Below are 24400 nucleotides of genomic sequence, written 5' to 3' on the forward strand. Positions count from 1 at the left end.
TTTTTAACCACTCTAGGATCCATATTGTTTACTTTAAATTTTTAATTCCAAAATTAACAAGGAATTTTTTTTTGTCTTGCTTTGGACAAATGTCATTCCCTTTAAGATGCCTTATCTAAGATGTTTCTGGTTGTACAGATTTCTGGTTTGACTTTGAGGAAGGTGAGGCAGATTTGGCTTTAGTGACATTCTTCTTCCCTACACATCTTGGATCTCTCCCCCTCCCAGCAAAATGAAATTGTCTTGAGGTGGTATTACTTCAGTATTATGGTCTGATTTTTAATGAAATTATCTTCCTTTCATTTATTTTTACCAAATGTCATCAATGTTTTCCCATTCCCATTGTATCATTTCAGGTGTACATCAAAGTTATAGACACAAATAATCACAGGCCTCAGTTTTCTGCTTCAAAATATGAAGTTGTTATACCTGAGGATACCTTACCTGAGACAGAAATTCTGCAAGTCAGTGCCACGGACAGAGATGAGAAGAATAAACTGATTTATACTATACAGGGTAGCACTGATCCCATCAGTCTTAAAAAATTTCGTCTGGATCCTGCAACTGGCTCCCTTTATACCTCAGAAAAACTGGATCATGAGACCATGAACCAGCATATTCTTACAATAATGGTAAGTACGCATGAGATTTCTTCTGTTGTCAATTACACACTGATACTTTTAAATGTCATTTTAGTTTGTCCCCATAGTTCAGATTTATTTGTATGTTTAATTTTATTCAGTCTTTGACTCTGTGACTGACTGCATCTTGAATTATTACTGTATCTGGTGAACTACTGAAATACCAATGCTACTGACTGTTGCAGGTTCGAGATCAAGATGTTCCCGTGAAGCGCAACTACGCCAGAGTCGTGGTTAATGTCAGCGACACAAACGATCACGCTCCGTGGTTCACCAGCCCTGCCTATGAGGGACGAGTCTATGAGTCAGCAGCTATTGGATCAGCAGTACTCCAGGTTACAGCATTAGATAAGGACAAAGGAAAAAATGCAGAAATTGTGTACTCTATTGAATCAGGTATCTTCACTTTCTTATATTTTCAGTCCGTTGAACTCGCTGAGACTTTTTCAACTGTAGATGTGTGAAAACATATTTGTGAAAAAAGGGGAGCAGTGAAGGTTTATGTGCCATAAGAGATGTATTCTGAGAGATGTATTGAAGATACGGCTTTAGAGTAAAAGAAAACTACGAATATTCATCTATATCCTTTAGCAATTTATGTTATCCTCTAGATACATTTGGCATATTTTAGTAGTTGGGGAAGAAAAAGCCCTTTTGAAACACTCAAAAGGAATAATTTCTTTAGAAATTACAGAATCATTCCATTCAGGTCTAAAAAAATGCATTCTGTTTTGATATTGTAAGTCTTATTTTCTGTAGCATAGGCAAAGCAAGGATTTGATAAATAGAGTAAGAGCCTGAGACAAGTGCTTTTGTGTTTAATATAATGCAAAAGCAATTGCTTTAATATAATGCAAATGCAAAAGCTCAAAAATAACTTAAATATGCATGTACCAATCTCCTAAATAATCCCAACTTTTAAAGTAAACTTTCTGATAGATGCAGCAAAAAGGGGTTGCTTTCCATACTTCCCTCTGGCTGATTTTAGTAGTGGGACTGCTATTCTAGGTTATTAAAATATTTCAGAAATTCTTTAAGTGTTGGTCAGTTTGTATTAAGACTCCTTTCAGATTGCAGCCCAGGAAAGAGCTGCTCCTTATTTTTAACCTCAGAACATTTTTCAAGCATGAACTTGCCTACAGTAATGTGATTCGAATGGTGCCAATTTTTAATATTAGAAATCAGGATGACATTGATTGAGTTCACTTACCAGACAGAAGTGGGTTTTGATTCAGTCCATTAAATAGGAATTAATACAAGTTTGCTATTATCAAGGTCTTGAGCTTTGTAGGCACCATGACTAGAAAAAAAAAAAGTTATTTAAATTTCATTCCTTATGTGAAGTACTGCTTTAAAGGAAAAAAATAATTTAAAATAAAAATCCCAGTAACAAGCGTAAGAGACTATATATTAAAGAGAACAACAAACAGGCGAAAAGTTCCTCATTTCTGTTGCATGCAAAGTGATATGTGCTTTTTTTTATTTTACATAAATTGCTGTGTAAAGGATAGGAATTTTTTACTAGAAATATTTTCTTTTTCTTCCCCAAAGTACTGTTTTCATATGAAAGCATACTTTAACACTGTATTAAAACAAAGCTGTGCTTATGATACTCAGAAGAATGAGTGTTTTTGTGTGTCTCATAACTTGCTTAAACTACATGAGATTTTTCTGTCATTTCTAGAAATATAACATTTACTAAGCAGGACACCAGCATCCATGAAATTTTTCTCTTGCCTTTCCCCTTTCATTAGTGCTTGTTTTATGAATGCCAAACAATGGCAAGAAAAACGTGTGTGCTTGCGGTCTAAAATGACATGCTGTTCTGTTCCTTTCTTCTAGCTTTTTGTAGGAGTAAATATAAGACCTGTAAAGTTTATTTTATAGGATTGTTATCTACTGGGAGGTTAAAGCATTATAATTGATATTCTAAGCAAATGGAAGGAACATTCCTTAAATGCTTGTAATGGCTGCTTAGATTTGTAATGGGATATTCTAAGAATGCCACTGTGTTTAGAGGCTCCTTTAAAAAACCCAAAAATACTCCACCAAAAAAAAAAAAAAACCAAAACAAACAAAAAAAAAAAAACAAAACACAAAAACCTTCTTATTGCTACTTGTGTGCAGAACTCAGAAGTTTTTAAAGATTTTTTTTTTCATGCTGAGATCATGGCTTTAGTAATGTAATTTTTTAGGTAAGTAAAATGTTAAATCTTAGCATATTTAATACATGAGCAGAGTCTTGTATGCAGTGTAGTTCATCTGTATATTTCAAAATTTGAAGCAAACAAGTGTTTATATTAAATGGAGATGGTCCTTCTCAGCAGGCTTTATTTTTCTTCTAATACAGTCACAGGCAATAGCTTGTCTGTGTATCAATAGGAAGATAAGAGAGAGGTAGTTATTTGTCCAATTTAAAAAGTTTGGTTTTGAAGCAGTCATTTAAACAATACTTGTATAAACAATTAAGATTCACAAGAGTTTGTTACAACCTTTCTCTTTTTTTTTTTTTCCAAAACCTTCCAGTTGTTTTAGATTATAAAATGTAACTTTTATTCCACTAATATTAACTTCTGAATATAAGTTCCTTTCAGCTACAGTCAATATTTAAGTTTGCTAAAAGAAAAATTTTGCATTTATTTTCAAGTCTTGGATGGCTTTGCTAACAATATTTTATGCAGTATTTCCACAAGTAAGGTTAGAATTACTGCCAACTCTTGATTACAGAAAACATTCCAGATAGGCTAACAAATGTTTATCAAGCAAAACTAAGAAATTTTCATAGTGTCTGTCTATGTCTCTTTAAGTATAGAACTAAATAAGCAGTCATCCCTTAAATTCTGTATACCTCTTTCTTAATTGCTTTTTCTTTCTTCACAGGGAATATTGGAAATTCCTTCCTTATTGATCCCATTTTGGGTATGATTAAAATTGCAAAGGAATTAGATCGTAGTAACCAGGAAGAATACAATCTGATGGTAAAAGCTACAGATAAAGGACATCCTCCAATGAGTGAAGTGACCTCTGTGCACATATTTGTTACAGTTTCTGATAATGCCTCGCCAAAATTCACAGCCAAAGAATATTCTACAGAAATCAGCGAAAGTGCCAACATTGGCAGTTTTGTTGGAATGGTTACAGCATACAGTCAGTCTTCTGTAGTTTATGAAATAAAAGATGGTAATACAGATGATGCCTTTGCTATCAACCCCAACTCAGGAGTCATCGTTACTCAGAAGATACTTGATTTTGAGACTTTGCCTTTTTATGCTCTAACTGTGCAAGGAACAAACATGGCTGGCTTGTCTAGTAATGCAACAGTTTTGGTACATCTTCAGGATGAAAATGACAATGCACCAGTTTTTATGCAGGCTGAATATACAGGACTCATCAGTGAATCAGCTTCAATTAACAGTGTGGTTCTGACTGACAAGAATATCCCCTTAGTAATTCGAGCTGCAGATGCTGATAAAGAATCTAATGCTTTGCTTGTTTATCAAATTGTTGAACCATCTGTCCGCCAGTATTTTGCCATTGATTCTAGCACCGGTGCCATTCGGACAGTAATGAGTCTGGACTATGAGGAGACAAATATTTTCCACTTTTCCGTGCAAGTACATGATACAGGGATACCACGCCTATATGCAGAATATGCAGCTAATGTTACTATTTATGTGATTGACATCAATGATTGCCCTCCTGTGTTTTCAAGAGAGCTTTATGAGACATCCCTTCTGGTTCCAACTTATAAAGGCGTAAAAGTCATTGGTGTTAATGCCACTGATGCAGATTCAGGCATTTTTTCCCAATTAATTTATTCCATTATTGAAGGCAACATTGGAGAAAAATTTTCAATAAACCCTAAGACTGGAGATATAACAGTACAAAACACAACTCAGTTAAGAAGCAGATACGAACTAACAGTGAGAGCATCTGATGGCAGATTTGCAAGCACTGCATCTGTAAAAATTAATGTGAAAGAAAGCAAAGCAAGCCAGCTGAAGTTCACACAGAGTTCTTACTCTGCAACAGTGCAGGAGAATTCCACAGAGGCAAAAACAATAGCTGTTGTTTCTGCTATAGGGAATCAAATAAATAAGCCTCTGTTTTACCATATTCTAAATCCAGACAGCAGATTTAAAATAAGCCAAACTTCAGGAGTCCTTTCAACAACAGGAATACCATTTGATCGTGAACAGCAAGAATCTTTTGATGTGGTCGTGGAAGTGACAGAGGAAAATAAGCCATCAGTTGTTGCACACATTGTAGTTAAAGTCACAGTAGAAGATGTAAATGATAATGTTCCATTTTTTGTCAATCTTCCATATTATGCTGCTGTTAAAGTAGACTCTGAAGCAGGCCACGTTATTCAACGTGTTACAGCAGTAGATAAAGATACAGGCAAAAATGGAGAGGTGCGTTACTATCTGAAAGAACATAATGAACATTTCCAAATTGATCCCACTGGTGAAATCTCCCTGAAGAAGAAGTTTGAACCAGACACACTAAATAAGGAATATCTGGTCACAGTAGTAGCAAAAGATGGAGGAGACCCTGCATTTTCAGCTGAAGTTACAGTCCCAATTACAGTTATGAGTAAAGCTATGCCAGTGTTCGAAAAGCCTTTCTACAGTTCAGAGATACCAGAAAACATTCAGCTCCATAGCCCTGTGGTACATGTACAAGCTAACAGCCCTGAAGGACTCAAGGTGTTTTACAGCATCACAGGTGGAGATCCTTTCAATCAGTTCACTATCAACTTCAACACTGGAGTTATAAATGTTGTTGCCCCTCTTGACTTTGAGTCTCATCCAGCCTATAAACTGAGTGTCCGAGCAACTGACTCCTTAAATGGCGCACACGCTGATGTCTTTGTAGACATAATAGTGGAAGACATCAATGATAATCCTCCTGTGTTTACAGAGCAGTCTTACATTGCAACACTTTCTGAAGCATCTGTCATTGGAACATCTGTTGCACAAGTGAGCGCTACAGATGCCGATTCCGGAACCAACAGGGGAATTTCCTATCACTTGGTTGAGGATAATAGTGAAAGTCATGACTACTTTCACATAGATAGCAGCACTGGACTCATTCTTACAGCAAAAACTTTGGACTATGAACAAATTAAGCAACACAAATTACTAATAAGGGCCGTAGATGGTGGCATGCTGCCCTTGAGCAGTGATACTATTGTAACTGTGGATGTAACTGATCTTAATGATAACCCCCCTCTTTTTAGCCAATTGCTTTATGAAGCCAAAATTAGTGAATTGGCTCCTCGAGGACATTTTGTGACATGTGTGCAAGCCTCAGATGCAGATAGTTCAGATGCTGACAAGCTGGAGTACTCCATTCTAACAGGCAATGATCAGAAGAATTTTGTAATTAATAGTAAAACTGGCATTATCACCATCTCAAACCTCCGCAGACAGACATTGAAGTCACATTATAAACTTAATGTGTCAGTTTCTGATGGTGTCTTCAGAAGCTCAGCCCAAGTCCATATAACTGTAATCAGTGCCAACATGCACAGTCCTGTTTTCAGCCAGAATGAGTATGAGGTTGAACTAGCTGAAAATTCTCCATTGCATACTTTGGTTACAGAAGTTAAAGCAACAGATGAAGACTCTGGTACACATGGCCACATCACTTACCACATTGTAAATGACTTTGCCAAAGACAGATTTTATACAAATGAGAGAGGGCAAATATTTACCGCTGAAAAGCTTGACCGTGAAACACAAGCAGAAAAAGTAATTGCCATTAGTTTAATGGCCAAAGATTCAGGAGGGAAAGTTGCTTTCTGTACTGTTAATGTAATACTTACAGATGACAATGATAATGCTCCTCAATTCCGAGCAACAGAGTATGAAGTAAATATTGGGACTGATGTTCCACGGGGTACTTCGGTCATTAAAGTCTGGGCATCTGATGCTGATGAAGGTACAAATGCAGACATCACATATTCTATTGAAGCAGAGTCTGACAATGTAGAAGAGAATTTAGAAATTGATTCATTGTCTGGTATAATTACTACAAAAGAAAGCTTAATTGGTTTGGAAAATGAGTTTCTTACTTTCCTTGTTAGAGCAATTGATGGTGGATCCCCCCAGAAAGAGTCAGTTGTTCCTGTCTATGCTAGAATACTCCCACCAGAAGTGCCTACTCCAAAATTTTCAGAACCATTTTATTCTTACACTGTTTCTGAGGACATTCCAATTGGAACTGTGATAGATGTTATCAAAGCAGACCATAATCAGACTTTAGTATATAGTCTGATTAAAGGGAACACTCCTGAAAGCAACAGAGATGACTTTTTTGTGATTGACCGACAGACTGGAGAGTTGAAACTTGAGAAGAATCTTGATCATGAAACAACTAAGTGGTACCAGTTCTCAGTTCAAGCACAGTATGCAAATGAAGATTATAATGTTGTTTCCTCAGTAGAGGTTAGCATTCAAGTAAAAGATGCAAACGATAACCAACCCATTTTGGAGTCCAACCCATATGAAGCATTCATTGTAGAAAACACACCAGCTGGAACAAGAGTCATACAGGTTAAAGGAACTGACTTAGATTCAGGACTCAATGGGCAGGTCACTTACAGCTTGGATCCTTCTCAAGAGCTAGACATTATAGAGTCTTTTACCATAAATATGGAAACTGGCTGGATTACCACTCTGAAAGAACTTGATCACGAGAAACGAGACAAATACAAAATCATAGTGGTTGCATCTGACCGGGGTGAAAAAATTCAGCTGTCTTCTATGGCTGTGGTTGAAGTTACTGTCACAGACGTGAATGACAATCCTCCACGCTTTACTGCAGAAATATATAAAGGAACAGTCAGCGAGGATGACCCTCCTGGTGGGGTAATTGCCATCCTGAGTACAACAGATGCTGATACAGAGGAAACCAATAGACAAGTCTTTTATTACATCACAGGTAAGTCTTTTTGAGTAATGTCGGAATGAAGGGAGATACAGCTTAATCTTTGAAGAGACTGGAAGGTGTTTGAAACCCTAGAGCTGCAAAGAAAGAATGTGTGTGTCTTAAGATTAATATTAAAAACTTCAGTGGAAAAATGAATTTTGTTGTCTTTGTTTCATGTATGCCTTGCTTAAGATGCCTTTCTCTGTATCTTATTTATATATCCATTTTTTAAAAAAAACTATGCTTAGATTAGTGATGCAGTTAAAGAACAAATGAAAGAAATTTCACAAAATAATAGGCTGTTAATTTCCAGTGGAGTATTTTATTGTTTCTATTTAGCGTATGTCATGATATGATGTTTTCTATAATGCTACATGAATTTCTAAATTAAGTTTTATGGATTCTATTGGCCACAGTGTGAGCATCTACTGAAAATTTATACTGGGGAAATGGATCTCTTTCCTCATAAAGCCACAGAGAGTGCCTGCTTTTTTTTTTCCTATACCTTAATTTTGATATATTAATAGTACAAAGCTCCATCTTTAAATAAATACTAAATACTTCGTTTCATATTTCAGGAGGTGATCCTTTGGGACAGTTTGCTATTGAAAATATACAGAATGAATGGAAGGTCTATGTCAAAAAGCCTCTGGACAGGGAAGAAAAGGATAATTATCTTCTAAATATTACAGCTACTGATGGGACCTTTGCAGCTAAAGCTGTGGTGGAGGTTAAAGTTCTTGATGCTAATGATAATAGCCCTGTTTGTGAAAAGGTAGGCAGAGTCTTATATCTTCCATTACCAGCTGCTTTCATACGTAAAATTTACATTTTCTCTGAAATTGCTTCTCATGAGACTGACAAATAGCTGTTCCTTTTAAACCAGTAGCAAAAATTTGGACTACTAAGATAGACTGCTGTCAAATAAATGATACTTCACAAACAGATTTTTTTAAAAATCCAAAGACAATTCACTGACACTCAGTGAGTATTTGAGAGCTATAGGGACAATTGTAGTACATTTCTCCTGTGTTAATTCTTTTCCAAAAATAAGTATTTTAAGTTGTGGCCATCATTGTTCATATGCTCTATTTTATGAAAGAAGCAAAAGTTTTAAAGAACGCTAAATTCCATTGCTTAGTTGAAATATTTGTGTATTTCCTGTGATAAAAGAGTTGAAAAGAGTGGAATATTACTCTGCAATTGCAGTCAACAGCACCAAAAATCTGTAAGCCATAAATGTTTTCTTGTTACAAAGCTGTTTACTTTACCAGATTTTTATAGTCTGCAAAAATGGACGTGAAAAATAAGGAATGGAAAAAAACTCAGGAAGATAGCCCCTGAAAAATGTGTTATTGCCTCTTTTGGACTTTTCATAGTTGAACACAGATTTCATATTACTAGGCTGAACTCTTCCCATGTACTAAGAAGGACAAGTATACAGTGAACATAAGATTCTTTTTCTTAGTTTATGTTTTTGTTGGTTACTTTTGTGTAAATGGTTGCAGTTCTACACAGACTAGCAAGTCAGTATTTTTAGCTTTTTTTCCTTTAATTTTCCCCTTTGTTAATATTATTTTTACAAAGCTTAGTGCTTCTAATGTAATGCACATTCCTTACATGGTTGGGCTGTAAGAGTGCTTAGTACTGATAAATTCTGAATCTTTTTTCTTATTTTTAATTTAATCTAGAAGCTTTTTGTGTCATTAAAAGAGCAGGTATCAATTTCTTGTAGATTGAGACAGACCTAAAAAAGATGATCCACCAAAAGAGAGAAAAATTAGCAAAAATTTATAACTCCTATTTTGGGAACACATTTCACTATTAGTTAGTCAGTTACAAGTGTTTCAAGGTCTGAGCAATGCTCAAATGTTCAAAAACCCCTATAGTTGCAGTATTAAATACCTTTCTGCATAATTGAATAAATATGAAGTAATTAATTAGAAAATCATAATTAATTTTATTTTCAGTTATTTCATCCTCTGGTTCACATGATATGTTACTAGACATTCAAACAGAATATTATTTCCTCTATCATTCCTTTTTCCCCTCCCTTTTCCAAGCCCTGCTTATTTCATATGTTTAATTTTTCAATGTAACTTTGAAATCTTGCAGACTTTATATGCTGATTCAGTTCCTGAAGATGCCCTTCCTGGCAAGCTGATAATGCAGGTGTCTGCTACAGATGCAGATATTCGTTCCAATGCAGAAATTACTTACACACTGCATGGCACAGGAGCAGAAAAATTCAGACTCACTCCAGACACAGGTAATAATACTTTATACATTATACAAGAGTCCAGTCACTTCATTTTATAAACTGCTTTGCTTTTATATTAAGACATAAATGTCAGTCGTTAAAACTCTCCACTAAGGGTTGGCTTACTGTACAGTGGTTTAAAATGTGAGTTTCTCCTACACAAATACTAATAATATATTGAATAAAGTCTAGCAAAAGGCAAGTATTTTAATTTATGAAGAACTGAAGCATAAACAGGGTAATTGCCCTGAAGGCAGAAACTTCCATGCTGAAGTGACTGGAATAAAAGTATGCCATAAATTTTGCTCTTTTTATATTCACTGTAGTAGCAACAATAATGGTTTGTAACTGTGAAATATCTTCATTCAGAATCTCTTTGCCATCTTTTATTTTGGAGAATTTAATGGGATGAGGTTAGATGGAGCAACAAATATCCTTTCCATAGCAAACACCAGAAGTGCCCCCAGTTTTATTGGAATGAGATTAACTCAGAAGTATAAATGAGATCAACTTTTAATTTGCTTCACTTTGGTCTTCATAGCATTTGTATGTTTTGTATTACAGTATAGGTCACAGCTACTGCCAAAATCCTGTACTGTGCAGCCTGCAGTAGACAAGCAGTAGGAAGGTAAAGTGTAGAAAAATTGAACAAGATGACTGCAAAAATGTATTGCAAGTAGAAGAAATTAGAAAGTTCCAGTGACAAAATAAATGAGAAGGACCTTACTTCATGGGTTTGGGGGGTTTTTTGACTTCAAATGTCACCTGTGTGACATGCTGCTGTGTTGTTACATAAATTGAGAATTGGTAGGGCTAGAATACTCACAGACAGTGTTTCATAATACTTTTTTGTTCATTAAGCAACAATGACTACACATAGTAGTAGCCTCTCATGTTTTCTGTCACTTTGAAAAGAAAATATGTGTTAGAGGTCTACAGGTTTGTCTGTATTAGCAGTTAAGACCTCATAGTGAATATCTGTGATAATTCATGGAATGTTAGAGGAGGAAACAGCAATACCTATGGAAAGAAAACAACTAAATAGCTGAGAAAAAACAGACATGGATTTAACTTTGCATTTTTTTAAAGCCAGAGTTCTAATACTTTAATTTACTTTGAACAAACACATATGGATTTTTGCATCTATACACATTCTCTCTCTGCACTATCAGAGTTTAAATTAAGCTAATTTCTGTTTCAAGAACATTAGGAAAAAAAAAAAGTGTTTCAGTTCTTAATCTTTTCAAGCTGAAAAGGTGGGTCCTTAGATGCTTTGCTCAAAGTGGAATTCATTAATACAGTACTACTGTTAAACTTTAAACCTTTCCATTTGCATCAACTAATGTGTTATGCTGTTTGTAGGTGAATTGAAAACATTAATGGCCCTTGATCGTGAGCAGCAAGCAGTTTATCATCTCCTAGTGAAAGCCACAGATGGAGGAGGAAGATTTTGCCAAGCTAACATTATCCTAACTCTGGAAGATGTGAATGATAATGCTCCAGAGTTTACAACTGACACTTACTCCATTACAGTATTTGAAAACACAGAGCCTGGAACCCTTTTGACAAGAGTGCAGGCAACAGATGCAGATGCAGGTATGCATTCTTTGACTGATATTTTGTCATGTTCTCAGACTTACAGTATTATTTCTTTAGTTTTATCCTGAAATGTTTGATTAGGGCTGACAGATGTTCATTACCATTCAGAATTAGACTCCTGAAATATATATTTTGGTCTTCCAAATAATTTAACACCTGATTTTCATGTGTGAGTATCTTGGAAGACATCCCTATAGTGTCTTTGCAAAAAAGAGGAGAGAGAGAAGAGACAAAATGTAGGGAATTTTAACTGTCATAAAGTATTAATGCTATGATCAATTAGGTTCATCCTTTTTCTCCTGGTGTAAGCAATAGGACTGTCAAGCCATGTCTGTTCATGTAAATGGGCATTCATGGATTTTAGAAATGTGTGCTTCTCAGGCCAGCCATTGAGGATCGTACCATCAAGAGAACACCGGTCAGCTGTAGCTTTATGTATATGCTGTTAAGATTCTTACTGTCCTCATTGTTCAGTTACCAATATTTAAGTGAACATGAACTGAAAATGACATTAGAAAGAATTTGTTCATAGGCTTTGTTGTAAGGAACACAACAGCATAAAGTATTTTTAAAGTGTATGATTTCCACACCTCATCAGTTTCCTAATCAAATAGTATTAATGAATAGTTGCCTCAGTTTTCTAAAACAACTGACCTGCTTTGTGCTATGATGAAGCTCAGTTGCTCATTTGAAAGGTAACAGACAGTTGTTTTCATACTTCACTAGTCTTTGAGGCTCAGGAGGACCAAAATACTTGCCCCTGAAATCTATAAGGTTTGTTTTATAAAGAAATGTTGCTAGAAATTATGTTCCTGTTAATTTTGGGGCATGATTCTAAAATAAATGTACTGATTTTGAGTCTGCAACCTAACTCTCTCATATCCTCCTCTATTGTTATAAGCTTGCTAAGAAATTCTGTTGTTCTAAAGTTGTAATTACATTTATATTATAATTTTTTTCTTATTAACTAGTACTGTAACTGAAGCAGAACCATGGTTCATGTTCTCTGTATGACAAAAAATCAGGGCAGTGAAGTGTTAGCTTAATGTTTTTTGGAAGTAATTCTGCCCATCACAAGAGACTTTAACTCTTTCTGAAATTTACTTTTAACATGAATGATAATATTTAGCATGCATGTCTTATTTTCATAGCTATCAGATGGTTTATTCTGTTGTGTATTTTAATGGCTGCTTCATACTTGAAAATTGTTTTCAAAATGCAGGGTTGAACCGTAAAATCCATTATGCACTGGTGAACTCTGCAGACGGGCAGTTCTCTATTGATGAGTTCTCTGGAATAATTCGTTTGGAGAAGCCTTTGGATCGGGAATTACAAGCGGTGTACACGTTAACTTTGAAGGCTACAGATGAAGGCTTACCTAGAAGACTGTCTTCAACAAGTAGTCTTATAGTTTCTGTTTTGGATATTAATGACAATCCACCAGTATTTGAGCAAAGGGAGTATAGTGCAAGTGTATCAGAGGACATTTTGGTTGGAACTGAAGTTCTCCAGATCCATGCTGCAAGCAGAGACATTGAAGCCAATGCTGAAATCACATACTCAATAGTCAGTGGGAATGAACATGGAAAATTCAGCATCGATTCAACTACAGGTAACAGGTTACAACTGTGAATATTACTTCAGGCCAAGTAAGCACCATGCCATAGTGACTTCCTCCATAGTTCAGCCAGGTTATGTATAATCTGTGTGCATTATCCCAGCTGTAAAGTTGCTGCTGCTGTCTTTTCATCCGTTTTGCCAGCATGCTTCTAGAAGAGTGCAGTAAAATGTAGAATGGGAACTTTATTTGTTGCTTCTATTTATTGGATTATTACTTGGATTAGGTTCATTTAGCTGGCAAGAGCAAGGGTTTCCTAACTGGATATTCCCCACTCTGGAGGCAGGCAGGTGGAAAGACATAGATCTGTAATGAGAAATATAATAGTCTTTCCACAGAAGGTGTATAAACAGAAGGAATGGGCAGGCTTGGCAAAAGAAGGATTAGAAATAAAATTGCTTGGGAAGACTAGTCATTGGTCCACAAAGGCAATAATCCTAGAGGAGCTTGATATGGCATTAAAGAGAGCTTGGAATGAAATTATGTTCAACTATATGTCCAGCATGACAGTGGAGATTTTAGGCTTGTATGATAGTCAGATTTAGTCTCGGGGACTATTTAGGTTATGTTGAGAATTTTTCACTATTAATGACAATTCTTTGTTAAAAATCAATAAATACCTCAATTTTAGTTTCGTTTGCTTATATAGTTCTTTTTCTAGAACTAATTTCTGGTAAAGTTGTTTGGGGTTTTTTTTGTTTTGGTTTGGGGTTTTTTTTGTTTGTTTTTAGTAAGATTTCTACCCAAGAATTAATTCTAATTGATTGTTAGTAGTTAGTTAAATAGTTTAGTAGTTAATTGTACTCGTGTAATGGAAATTGCAATTGCCAGATAAACTTCATATATTTGAAAGGAGTAAAACGGTTCCAGAAAATCCCATCCAGCAAATCAATGTTTATGCAAGGGAGTACACTATCTTAACTAGGACAGTTAAAAAACTTACATTACAAAATGTAAGCCAGGTTGTTTTAAACTGTGAATCTTTTGTGGTAATGGCAGGAACTTTGCATCATTTTACTTACATGTGTAAAGCATAATCATTTCACTGGCTAGCTCTAGCTTTACAGTGACAAATCAAGCCCTGAAGAAGCTGAGTATTTGTAAGGTCAAAAGAAAAAGTTGCAACACATAATGCTGGAGCAGTAGCAGAGTTTGTGTGAAGCTTTTTTTTTCCTTATTCCCTAGGAGCCATTTTTATCATTGAGAGTTTGGATTATGAAAGTTCTCATGAGTACTACTTGACAGTGGAAGCCACAGATGGAGGCACACCTTCATTAAGTGATGTTGTAACAGTGAATATTAATGTCACGGATATCAATGACAATTCTCCAGTGTTTAGCCAAGACACTTACACTGCAGTAATCAGTGAAGATGCTATGCTTGAACAATCAGTTATTACAGTATGTATTGGTTTCTTACTTTAAAAAACTCTGTCATGATGATCATGCTTTCAGTCTTGAAGGAATAGGTATTGATTTGAAGGTGAACATCAATGAATACCACTGAGTGAATGAAAATTTACTTTGAAAAAGTTTCAGAACTAGGGACTTCAGATGCTGTGGGAAAGTAGACACTGTTTTGTGATATGTTTATGTTCTCTTCATGAGATCATGACTTAACTTTCAGAAGAAATTCAGGAAATCAAGTGATGTTGGTATATTCTATTGAGATGACATTTCTCCTGTGGACTATGAAATTTAAGACCAAAAGAGCTCATCTTCAGGATGAGTTTATCTGAAAGATGCTAGAGTCTATTTCAACCTGTTTTAAACACGGCTGTAATGTCCCCTAGGTTATGGCAGATGATGCTGATGGACCTTCCAACAACCGCGTTCACTACACAATTATAGATGGCAATCAAGGAAATCCTTTTACAATTGACCCTACCAGGGGTGAAATAAAAGTGACTAAACTTCTAGACAGAGAAAAGGTGAGTTTTTGTGGTTTTAGGGTAGCTGGGATTAATTTACCTATACATAATAGATGACCACCATTTTCTTACTCTATTTCTAAGTTACCGTTTCATGTTCCAAAATTAATACTGCTATAATAAAATGCAAGCATGTGTTATATCAGTACTTTTGGGAGGAAGAGAAAGGATTAAATATATGAAGGAAAGCTTTACTGGGGGTTGTGCTAAAATAATTCTTCTATTAAAAAAAATCTGAATTTGTTACTTTTTTCCCTCTTCAGCAAATGTTTTTGATTTTTTTTTTATTAATTTTATAGATTTCAGGATATACCTTGACAGTTCAAGCCTCAGATAATGGAAGCCCACCTAAACTTAACACAACTACAGTAAACATTGATGTTTCTGATGTAAATGATAATCCTCCGGTGTTCTCAAAAGGAAACTATAGTGTTATCATCCAGGTAAATACAAATAGTGAAATAGTTGAATCATTGTTATTGGACTGCAAATCTGTGACTTGAAATTTTCTGTTTTTTTAATTTTTTAAGGTCACCATTGAGACTGCTTATCAAATAAGTGTTGAGGGTTATAAAATTCCTGTTTGCACGTTATGTGGAAATGTGCAAGTAATAAGAATCACAGAATGGGTGAGGTTGGAAAGGGACCAAAGTGAGTCATCTGGTCCAACCTCCCTGCTAAAGCAGGCTCATCCCTGAGCACATGATTGAGTCCAGTCCTGGACTCAGGATTGAGTCCAGAATGTTATTGAATGTTTACAGTGAGGGAGACTGCATAAACTCGGCGTTCTTTTTCAGATTCCTTGTGTGTGTGCACGTCTATATAAATTCCTTTATGTATAGAACAATCTTAGAATCATACAGGGATGTTAAAATACATAATAATTTTGCTCTTTCTTTCTATATAAATTCCTTTATGTATAGACCAATCTTAGAATCATACAGGGATCTTAAAATACATAATAATTTTGCTCTTTCTTTTTAGACTTAAAGAGTTACTGCTTAGAAAAAAATCCTTTAGGTACCTGTTACTATGAAGCTAGTGTTCTGCACAGTGGCACATAGGTTGAGCCCTAATTCCCATTGGCCTTCTCTGGGATCAGTAGCAGTTAGAACAAGCTTGGAATTTCATATGGCTGCATACCAATCCTTTGACTAATTTTACACTGTAGGATGATAGCAGTAGGCCACATTCTCAAGTGTCTGGCATGTACTTGCCTGATTCAGAAAAGTGCTAAAGCAAAGACAGCAGAGTCAGAATCTATACTTCTTGTCTTCCTAAATCAAATAAGAATTAAATGGAAGTCAACAAAGGAATTGCATTAAGACCTTTGTAGACTAGTAATGTAAATGAGACCTTTGTAGACTAGTAATGTAAATGAGCTCAATCCCTTGTGTCCTTTTGCTGTTCCCTGGCCTGGTACAGTAGATGTGTGAGGATCAGACGGTGTTACCTGATGCATTGCGCCATCCTAACATAACCACAAGTGTGCATCATTTGTAAAGGCAGCTTTCCAAAATAGGACAAAGTGAATATATATAATATGCACACAGTATGCAAAGAAGATGCCCTGGATCTTGCTTTAAAAAAAAAAAAAACCAAAAAAAACCCAAAACAAAACAAACAAACAAAAAAAACGCACCAAAAGGAAAGACCCTAAAAAACCCCCACCAAACTAAACCCAAAACAATAGATTCATGTTTGTGTGCTGTCAAGTGTATCTTCTTTTCCCCTATTATAGTCTTGAAATAAATGTTACATTAATATCTCACTTAAATTTCAGGCTGTGTAGCCAATGTCTGTACTATTTCCCTTACTCAATTAAAAAGGAAGAGCTCTTGTTTTATAGTCATTCATATGGGCCTGCCCTAGTTGAAGGAGCAGAAAAAAAGCTGGAGGAGTTGCCCAAGAATGCTAGTGTGCATTTCCTCTTGTATTGGAGATGGATATACTTGGACACAGCAAAAAATATGCTTAGCTTTTAGGAAAGTCAAAATACTTTGGATGTTCAACTGTAAATATTTGTATTTAAAAGCAATGGTCTTTGTTTTGCTGAAAGGGAAAAAGCTTCAGCTTTTTGCAGTATCTGATAGCTAAACTGATTTACTCTCTCAGAGACAGAGTATTGTTACCAGGAGTTTTTACATCTCTGAATCGTTTTACTTCAAAATAATGTTTCCACTATTCTTGCTTTTCAAATAAGTATGAATATAGAGAAATCTGGCAGATACAGTAGAGCAAAAGTATTCTGGGAGAGGCGTAACAAGTGTCAGATAAGGTTATATGTGTGTGTAACATATGTGATAAGCCAGCATATGTGGAGTCTCTGTGAAACCTCAGACATCCACATGATGCAAACTTGAAGGGATTTGATTATGCAAATTTTAAAACCGGGATTTCGTATTTTTACTGGGTGCCTGTAGCAGCCACAGCTGTAGCCAGAACTCTTAATTAGGGGTACAAGGGGTCAGATGGAGGAGTGTATTTTTCTAGTCCTCCCAACAAAGGCATTAGATTATTCTTAACAGGTGTTTTCTCTAAATTTCAAATCTTTGATGACTTGGTAATTAGACTACAGTAATAGTAATTCAGACCAGAAGCGGAAAATGTAAAGTGTCAAGGCTGAGCTACCTTCAAAAATACAATACAAAGTTTAAACAACTGCCTTTCTCCTTTTACTGTTTTTGAGTCTTATTCTCAGAGTGTAGTAGTTTCCCTGAAGCAATATTGTCATTCTGATTTCTCTTGTAGTGATTAACTGGTTTGACAGTAATTTTTTAATTTTTGGGGGTTTCTGTTGCAAGGAGGAAATCAGCATCAGACCATATCCTCAGTTGTAACAAAATCAATGTGTATTATATATCTATAGGAAAATAAGCCTGTTGGATTCAGTGTGCTGCAGCTAGTGGTGACAGACAGGGATTCTTCTCACAATGGCCCTCCTTTTCTCTTCAACATCTTGACTGGAAATGAAGAGAAAGCTTTTCAGATCACCCAGCAGGGAGTTCTGACCACAAGTGCTGCACTGAATCGCAAAGTGAGAGATCACTATTTGCTTCATGTTAAGGTAGGATGTTTCTGTCATGTTCCTCTTACTGTTTTGCATTGTAAGTATTTGATTAACTGTTCCCACTCATGTTCACTCCACCACTTGTCTTTCTGTTAGGAGATCCTGACATGCCAAGTAGTCATTTGAGGCATGTCCCATGAGGTGATGTCTTCATAGACAAAATCTGTTGGTTTAAATGCTAATCTACACAGATGCAGTGGGAAGTTCAGTTAAACTCACAGTTAGAAGTAAGGTGTAAGTGAAACGTTAACTGGGTGAGTGGTCTTAATAAGCCCTTTGCCTTCTGGTTGGAATGTTGAAAAACCAGCAGGGGACAGGTCCCTTGAGCCATTTTCTATTGACTCCAGAATTCCTCTTGCTGCTGTTGTTTTGACCCTTGAAACTGTGTGCTGGACTAAACTCGCATGATGAAAGCAAGGATATTGCACAACATAGCAGTAATGGAAAATTTTCCTGTAGTGCCACATTCTTTTTTCAATGGCAATTGAAAACATCTTTTTTTTAAGTTTGGACATTGTTTCATAGTATTTTCAGTAGACCCTTTTTCATAGCATTGAAACTTGCAGTGTAGTAGTAGTTTGAGGTCTCAGGATCCTGCAGTGGAAGCCATAGCATAAAACTCAAAAAATGACCCTGAAATGCTATAATATATGCTACATTTGCCATTGTTGTGCAAAAAGACCAGACCATGTCCAAGGTTACATTAAACTAGCTAAGTTCTTTCAATTACTTTTTGTAACCTAGTGTGAGCAAAGTTACAACCAATTGTTTTAATCTTATCTAGTCCTTTTAAATTCAGTTATAAATTAGAGGAGCTGGGAACAGAGGACTTAAAATTAGTAGGCTAAAAGTAGATGCCCTTAATTCTTAAACTTCATTTCCAGATTCAGCTTTTAAGAAAAATTCTTACCTTCAATTTCACTTGAGGAATCTCTTTTAATTTCCAAATTATTCTTATGCATAGTATTGCAGATAATTTATGAGTAAACAGTCAGTTGTAGTATTTTCAAATAATACTGTTTATAACAGTGTATGCTGAATTCTGTCTACATTGGGATAATTGTGACATATTAACATATTAACATATAACACAAAGTCTGTTTTCTTTGGGAAAAGAAGAAAAAATTCATACAGATATTGTAATTTGCTGTTTGAGTCACTGAAATGTTGGTAAGCAGGAGCCATCAATATAAGGACAAATATAGTTTCATTTAAGTGTAGTTTAACTTGGGGTTTAAGAATTGGGATGAAACTGGGGGCAGGTATATCATTCCTCTGTTAGCCATATTTTCCTCAATAGTGATATGCCAATTCCCCCAAAGTCACCTTTTTGTTTATGGATGTTTTTCCTGTATGTGGAATCAGTGAAGTGCAAGATTCATATCTTTTATGAAGATCTTTTAGATCTTCTCTAAAAGTAACTAATTTCTATTTATTTTGCTTTTTAAATATATTCTTATAAATGCATGTACAGGCAGTTATATTTGTTCTGTATAGACTGTTGCACTGACTTTGTCACATTTGATGATTTAGCTGCACCTTTGGCCCTTCCCAATGTGCCTAGCTTTTTCTAAGTGTGAGATGCCTGTTTAACATCTTCCTCTGGGTGGAATCTTGTAATTCTTTCATTTCTAAGCCACTTTCTGGTCTCTAGTCTGCTTGTAAACAGCCTGTCAGTACTTCAGCTATCTTATCTTCAGCACAGCAGCTGAAAAGTGCCCTTTTATTAGGGAATGAGTATGGGCTATTTTAATAGCATCCAGTAGCTAAACAAGTATCTTAAAACAAATGTACTCATTTCGAACAAAGACTTCTCAGAGACAGTAAATCATTAAAGCAGACTTTACTAGTGTGCCTCTTTTTGTCAGTATTTTGAACCTGTCTAATCTGTTGATTTCCAAGTTTCTCGTCTGGTTTCTTGAAATACATCACTATCTTTTAATTTGCCATTTGTCATTTTACACTTTGCTAGCTTTTTTCAATAGACATACTGCTATTATTTGCTATTATCTTACAATCCATGGGTAGATATGAGGGCATCCAAGACTAAAACTAGCATTTCCCTATCACAAGGCTACAGTTCCAATGATGCACACAAAATTATAGGCATGGCTGTTGAGGAAAAATACTCTTCCTCTTTTCCTTTAAAATAATATTTTTTTCAAGTCTGTAGGAAGGCATTTTCCCAAGTTTGCATTATGTTTAATTTCTGCCTTTTGATCTTGCAAATCACAAGTTAATGGCTGTGTATGATCTCTCGATACCCATTTTCAGTTTTTAGCTGACCTTTACTGGTGTGCTTTTCAATATTGACAGCTTTCACCTTAGTTGCTTTCTTAATGGATTGCTGATGTAGTCATATTTTTAATTTACAGGCATACTTTCATTTGAAAAGACTCATAACCAAAAAAAACCCCACTTAAACTACACAAACTTTCCCCATATACACTCTACGTACCCATTACCTCCAAAAGACTTTACTTTTGTCATTTTAATAGAAACAAGGATTTTTTTTCCCAGTGGTCACCTTATATGGGCATGTCAGTGATATTTGCTTGTGCTCTCTCCAAAGGAAATAGATTATCCATTAACAAATGTCTCACAGCATTGGTGTGCAAAATCTTCAGCTATGAGTCATGCAGTCCTTTGTGCCACGCTCTGAAGTCTTCAGTTTAAAACCACACCACATAATTAAATATCTGCACTATTGAAAAAGCATTTATCCTGGGGCTCTTCTTTCGTAGTTGCTGTCCATTTGTTATAATTTTGCTTGTCTGTTTGTTTTGACCCTTTTCTTGTTTCTCTTGGGCATTTCTTCTGTAGTTAAACTGCCTGCCTTGTCTTGTTTCCAGGCAGAGATCTAGGCAAAACAAAACTTTGCCAACTTGAGCTAAAGCTCTCATTATTTATTTGGGTATGGAGGACAAGTTTCTAGCCATGCCTGTCTTTTGGAGTTAAAAGAAACAGATGAAGATATGTAGTTCTATGAGACATTCATTACCTTTTAAAAATGCCACGTTTATATGCCCATCCACAAATAATCTTATGCCTTGAGTTACTCCTCTTTTTTTAAATTTGTATAAAAAAATCAAAAGCAGCCTCTCCACATAGATCTTCAAATCGTGCTCTCTAAAATTATTGCAAAATCTTTTAAACAATGCAGAATATCTTCTACTTTCTGAGCCTTGTATATCCCCTCTGTACCTTCACATATCTCCAATTCTTCTTTAACTGTTTCTTTAGTGTCACTTTCAGTAACTGATAGTTCTGGAAAAAGTAGATGGGAAGTAAGAGGTGAGAAATAGAAAGAAAAAGTGAACCCAAAGGACTGCTCTTAACTCACTTTTCCACTTTTTTTTTTTTTTTTTTCCTCATACAACAACAGTGTATGTCTTTGTCCAAAAGGGGTGGAGAATAGGGTGTTCAAACAGGCTTTAAAATTAAATTAGGCTGATACAGTTAAAGATAGTTGATTAACTGTCTGAAGCAAATTGCACTACAGGTACCCACCTCTTGTTTTCTTCTCTGTGACCAAAAATCATGAAAGGCAACATAATTAACTTTCTGCATGCATTTTTTTTCCTTTTGAAGTACTGTTTGGCACAGTACATTTACTTTGTCTTCCAGATTGCCTTCTAATTGTAGTGAAGCATGTTGTACATTTCTAGTGCATGACTCATTAAAGTTCATAATGTGTTTCCATGCTTGATATTTAAAAGCTTCAAGCACCATCTGGTGTCTGAAATCAGCTACTGTGCATTTCCTCTGTATTTGCTACTAGTGTTAATAGCTTCCTGGCATTTTCAGGTAATAAGAGCACTGTAAGCTTTACTTCTTGGGAGAAGTGAAAATATGTTTGTGTGTGCCTGCTTATATAAGCTTTTTAAGTTTTCCGTGTTAACTTTTATGTTAGGAATTGTGTTACAGAATTTATGTAAAGCGTTTTCCTATAGGACTTTTTGGTGGGGTTTTTTGGGTACAAAAATACAGCTCAGTTGTATACAGGATGAATATCTAGCGTAGAATTTGAGATAAAGCAGAAATGTAAATCTGTCCTCATCTTTCCTTTAGGTGGCAGATAATGGAAAACCACCATTGTCATCTTTGACTTACATTGATATTAGAGTTATTGAGGAAAGCATTTATTCTCCAGCAATACTGCCTCTGGAAATCTTTATTACAGCCTTTGGAGAAGAATATTCAGGTGGTGTAATTGGAAAAATTCACGCAACCGATCAAGATGTTTATGATACCTTGACATATAGTTTGGACCCCAAAATGGAATCCCTGTTCTCTGTTTCCAGTACTGGTGGAAAACTAATAGCACACAAAAGGTTAGACATAGGACAGTACCTCCTAAATGTCACTGTTACAGATGGAAAATTTACAACTGCAGCTGATATTACTGTACACATCAGACAAATCACACAAGAGGTATTAAATCACAGTATCGCAATACGCTTTGCAAACCTGTCTCCTGAAGAATTCATTGGTGATTACTGGCGCAATTTCCAGAGAGCATTGAGAAACATCTTGGGCGTGAGGAGAAATGACATCCAGATTGTTAGTCTGCAGCCTTCTGATCCTCCTTCTAATCTGGATGTCCTCCTGAATATTGAAAAGTCTGGTAGTTCTCACCATCCAACAAGAATTTTGCTCCACAAGATAAACTCTTCTGTGCCTGACCTAGAAGAGATTTTAGGTGTCCGGATAATTGATGTGTTTCATAAGCTCTGTGCAGGCCTTGATTGTCCTTTGAAATTTTGTGAAGAAAAAGTAACAGTGGATGAGAACATCATGTCAACCCACAGCACAGCCAGGTTGAGCTTCGTCACTCCCCGTCATCACAGAACAGCAGTTTGTCTTTGTAAAGGTAAGAAACACAGTGAGGTAAATGTATCCTTGAAAAGATTGTTCTGGTTTTAAAAAGCAGTAATCCACAGATGGAAATTTATGTTACAGGACAAGATCAGGAATGTTCTGTAACTCTCTCCATAGTATTTGCCTAATTTTATTTGTAGTAAAGAGTAATTCTTATCTCATTACTTCATTTCAAGAGTTTACGTAATACAAGTTTATGGGAGCGGATATTTTTTTTTTTAATGGCTACAGCTTCATTTTCTATTTTATGAAAGAAATTAATTTTTTTTTGTTGTCGCCTATCCTATTTTGATGGCCATTTTCAGTCTTGTGTGCATAGGTAAGTTCCTGCAAAGTACCTGAATACCTCCTTGTTTCTGCTTAGAGGAATACCCCACACAGTTTCCAAACTTGTTTGGGAATGAGAGGGAAATAAATATTCATTAAAATATATGTAAGGATAAAGATTTCTCATAGAAGATTAATTTATCTTTATCTCTGAGGAAAACAACATTGCTTTTTAAAATCAGGACTTAACCTTGCTGGGTGAACTTGCACATATGAAGTAAACATTTAAAGCTCATTCCTTTTCTGTCTTAAATACAGACGTGCTTTTTTCTGCTCCCCCCAACCTACTCTGTCTGTGTTTAATATCTACATGTTGGGTTTTGTGGTGAATTATTCTAATGGTAAGCCTTAAACCACAACACCAGTTTCCCAATTTTACCAATTGAATTAGTAATCAAGATAAGGATGAGCATCAGCCACTCTAATACTATTTGTCTAGTCTGTGCCAGTCATGCTCCATAACTGTTATTCACTTCCTTGTCTGATAGTTAGGAATATCATTTGGGGCACTTTCAGCTACTATACTTAAGAGTCCCTTTTCACAAAATACGATCACCACCAATAGAAAAGAAATCATGGGTTTGATTTTACAGAAGGGAAATGCCCCCTGGTGAACAGTGTGTGTGAAGGAAACCCATGTCCTGAAGGTACTAAATGTTTAGGAGATCCAAAGGAAGGAAAATACACCTGTGTTTGCCAAGACAGCAAAGCTGGACAATGTCCTGGTAAGGAATTAACTTTTAAAAACTCTCTGTAAAACTATATTACTTTCCAAATATAAATTTGATTCCAATCCTGTGCTAATATTTTTTATGCCTTTCTGTATTCCTAAGCATCAGCTGGCTCTGCTGTGACATTTACTGGGAGCAGCTATGTGAAATATCGTCTCATGGAAAGTGAGAACAAAGAGGAAATGAAGCTGACAATGAGACTTAGAACTTACTCTGCTCATGCAGTTGTTATGTATGCTCGAGGAACAGACTACAGTATCTTAGAGGTATATTAAAATCTCCCAGTGCATATCTCCTCCTTTCTTCTTACCATCTTATTATTTTTTGTGTCAGATTAAAAGATTGAGTCATAACATCTCTTTAGAATGGTTATAATTGAAAATTGCCTTAAAGGTAGGGTGTGTTAC

The 24400-nt window shown here is 35.7% G+C and overlaps 1 protein-coding gene across 8 annotated transcripts in view; it reads left to right on the plus strand.

The window, feature by feature from the left end:
• Nucleotides 1-24400, plus strand: part of FAT1 (FAT atypical cadherin 1) — a 104358-nt gene that overhangs the window by 69415 nt on the left and 10543 nt on the right. For all 8 annotated transcript variants that reach the window (XR_012055606.1, XM_032748067.3, XM_072928254.1 and 5 more), the window contains 14 exons: nucleotides 357-632; nucleotides 827-1037; nucleotides 3522-7589; nucleotides 8156-8352; nucleotides 9693-9846; nucleotides 11200-11433; nucleotides 12659-13048; nucleotides 14240-14454; nucleotides 14847-14984; nucleotides 15284-15427; nucleotides 17854-18051; nucleotides 22126-22927; nucleotides 23856-23987; nucleotides 24096-24259. Coding sequence is in view for 7 of the 8 variants with exons in the window: in XM_032748067.3 (XP_032603958.3) it covers nucleotides 357-632; nucleotides 827-1037; nucleotides 3522-7589; nucleotides 8156-8352; nucleotides 9693-9846; nucleotides 11200-11433; nucleotides 12659-13048; nucleotides 14240-14454; nucleotides 14847-14984; nucleotides 15284-15427; nucleotides 17854-18051; nucleotides 22126-22927; nucleotides 23856-23987; nucleotides 24096-24259 (7323 nt within the window). In the remaining variant the exon portion in view is untranslated. The remainder of the gene's footprint in view (nucleotides 1-356; nucleotides 633-826; nucleotides 1038-3521; nucleotides 7590-8155; nucleotides 8353-9692; nucleotides 9847-11199; nucleotides 11434-12658; nucleotides 13049-14239; nucleotides 14455-14846; nucleotides 14985-15283; nucleotides 15428-17853; nucleotides 18052-22125; nucleotides 22928-23855; nucleotides 23988-24095; nucleotides 24260-24400) is intronic.

The sequence above is a fragment of the Taeniopygia guttata genome, chromosome 4, assembly GCF_048771995.1.
Source record: "Taeniopygia guttata chromosome 4, bTaeGut7.mat, whole genome shotgun sequence".
NCBI lineage: Eukaryota > Metazoa > Chordata > Aves > Passeriformes > Estrildidae > Taeniopygia > Taeniopygia guttata.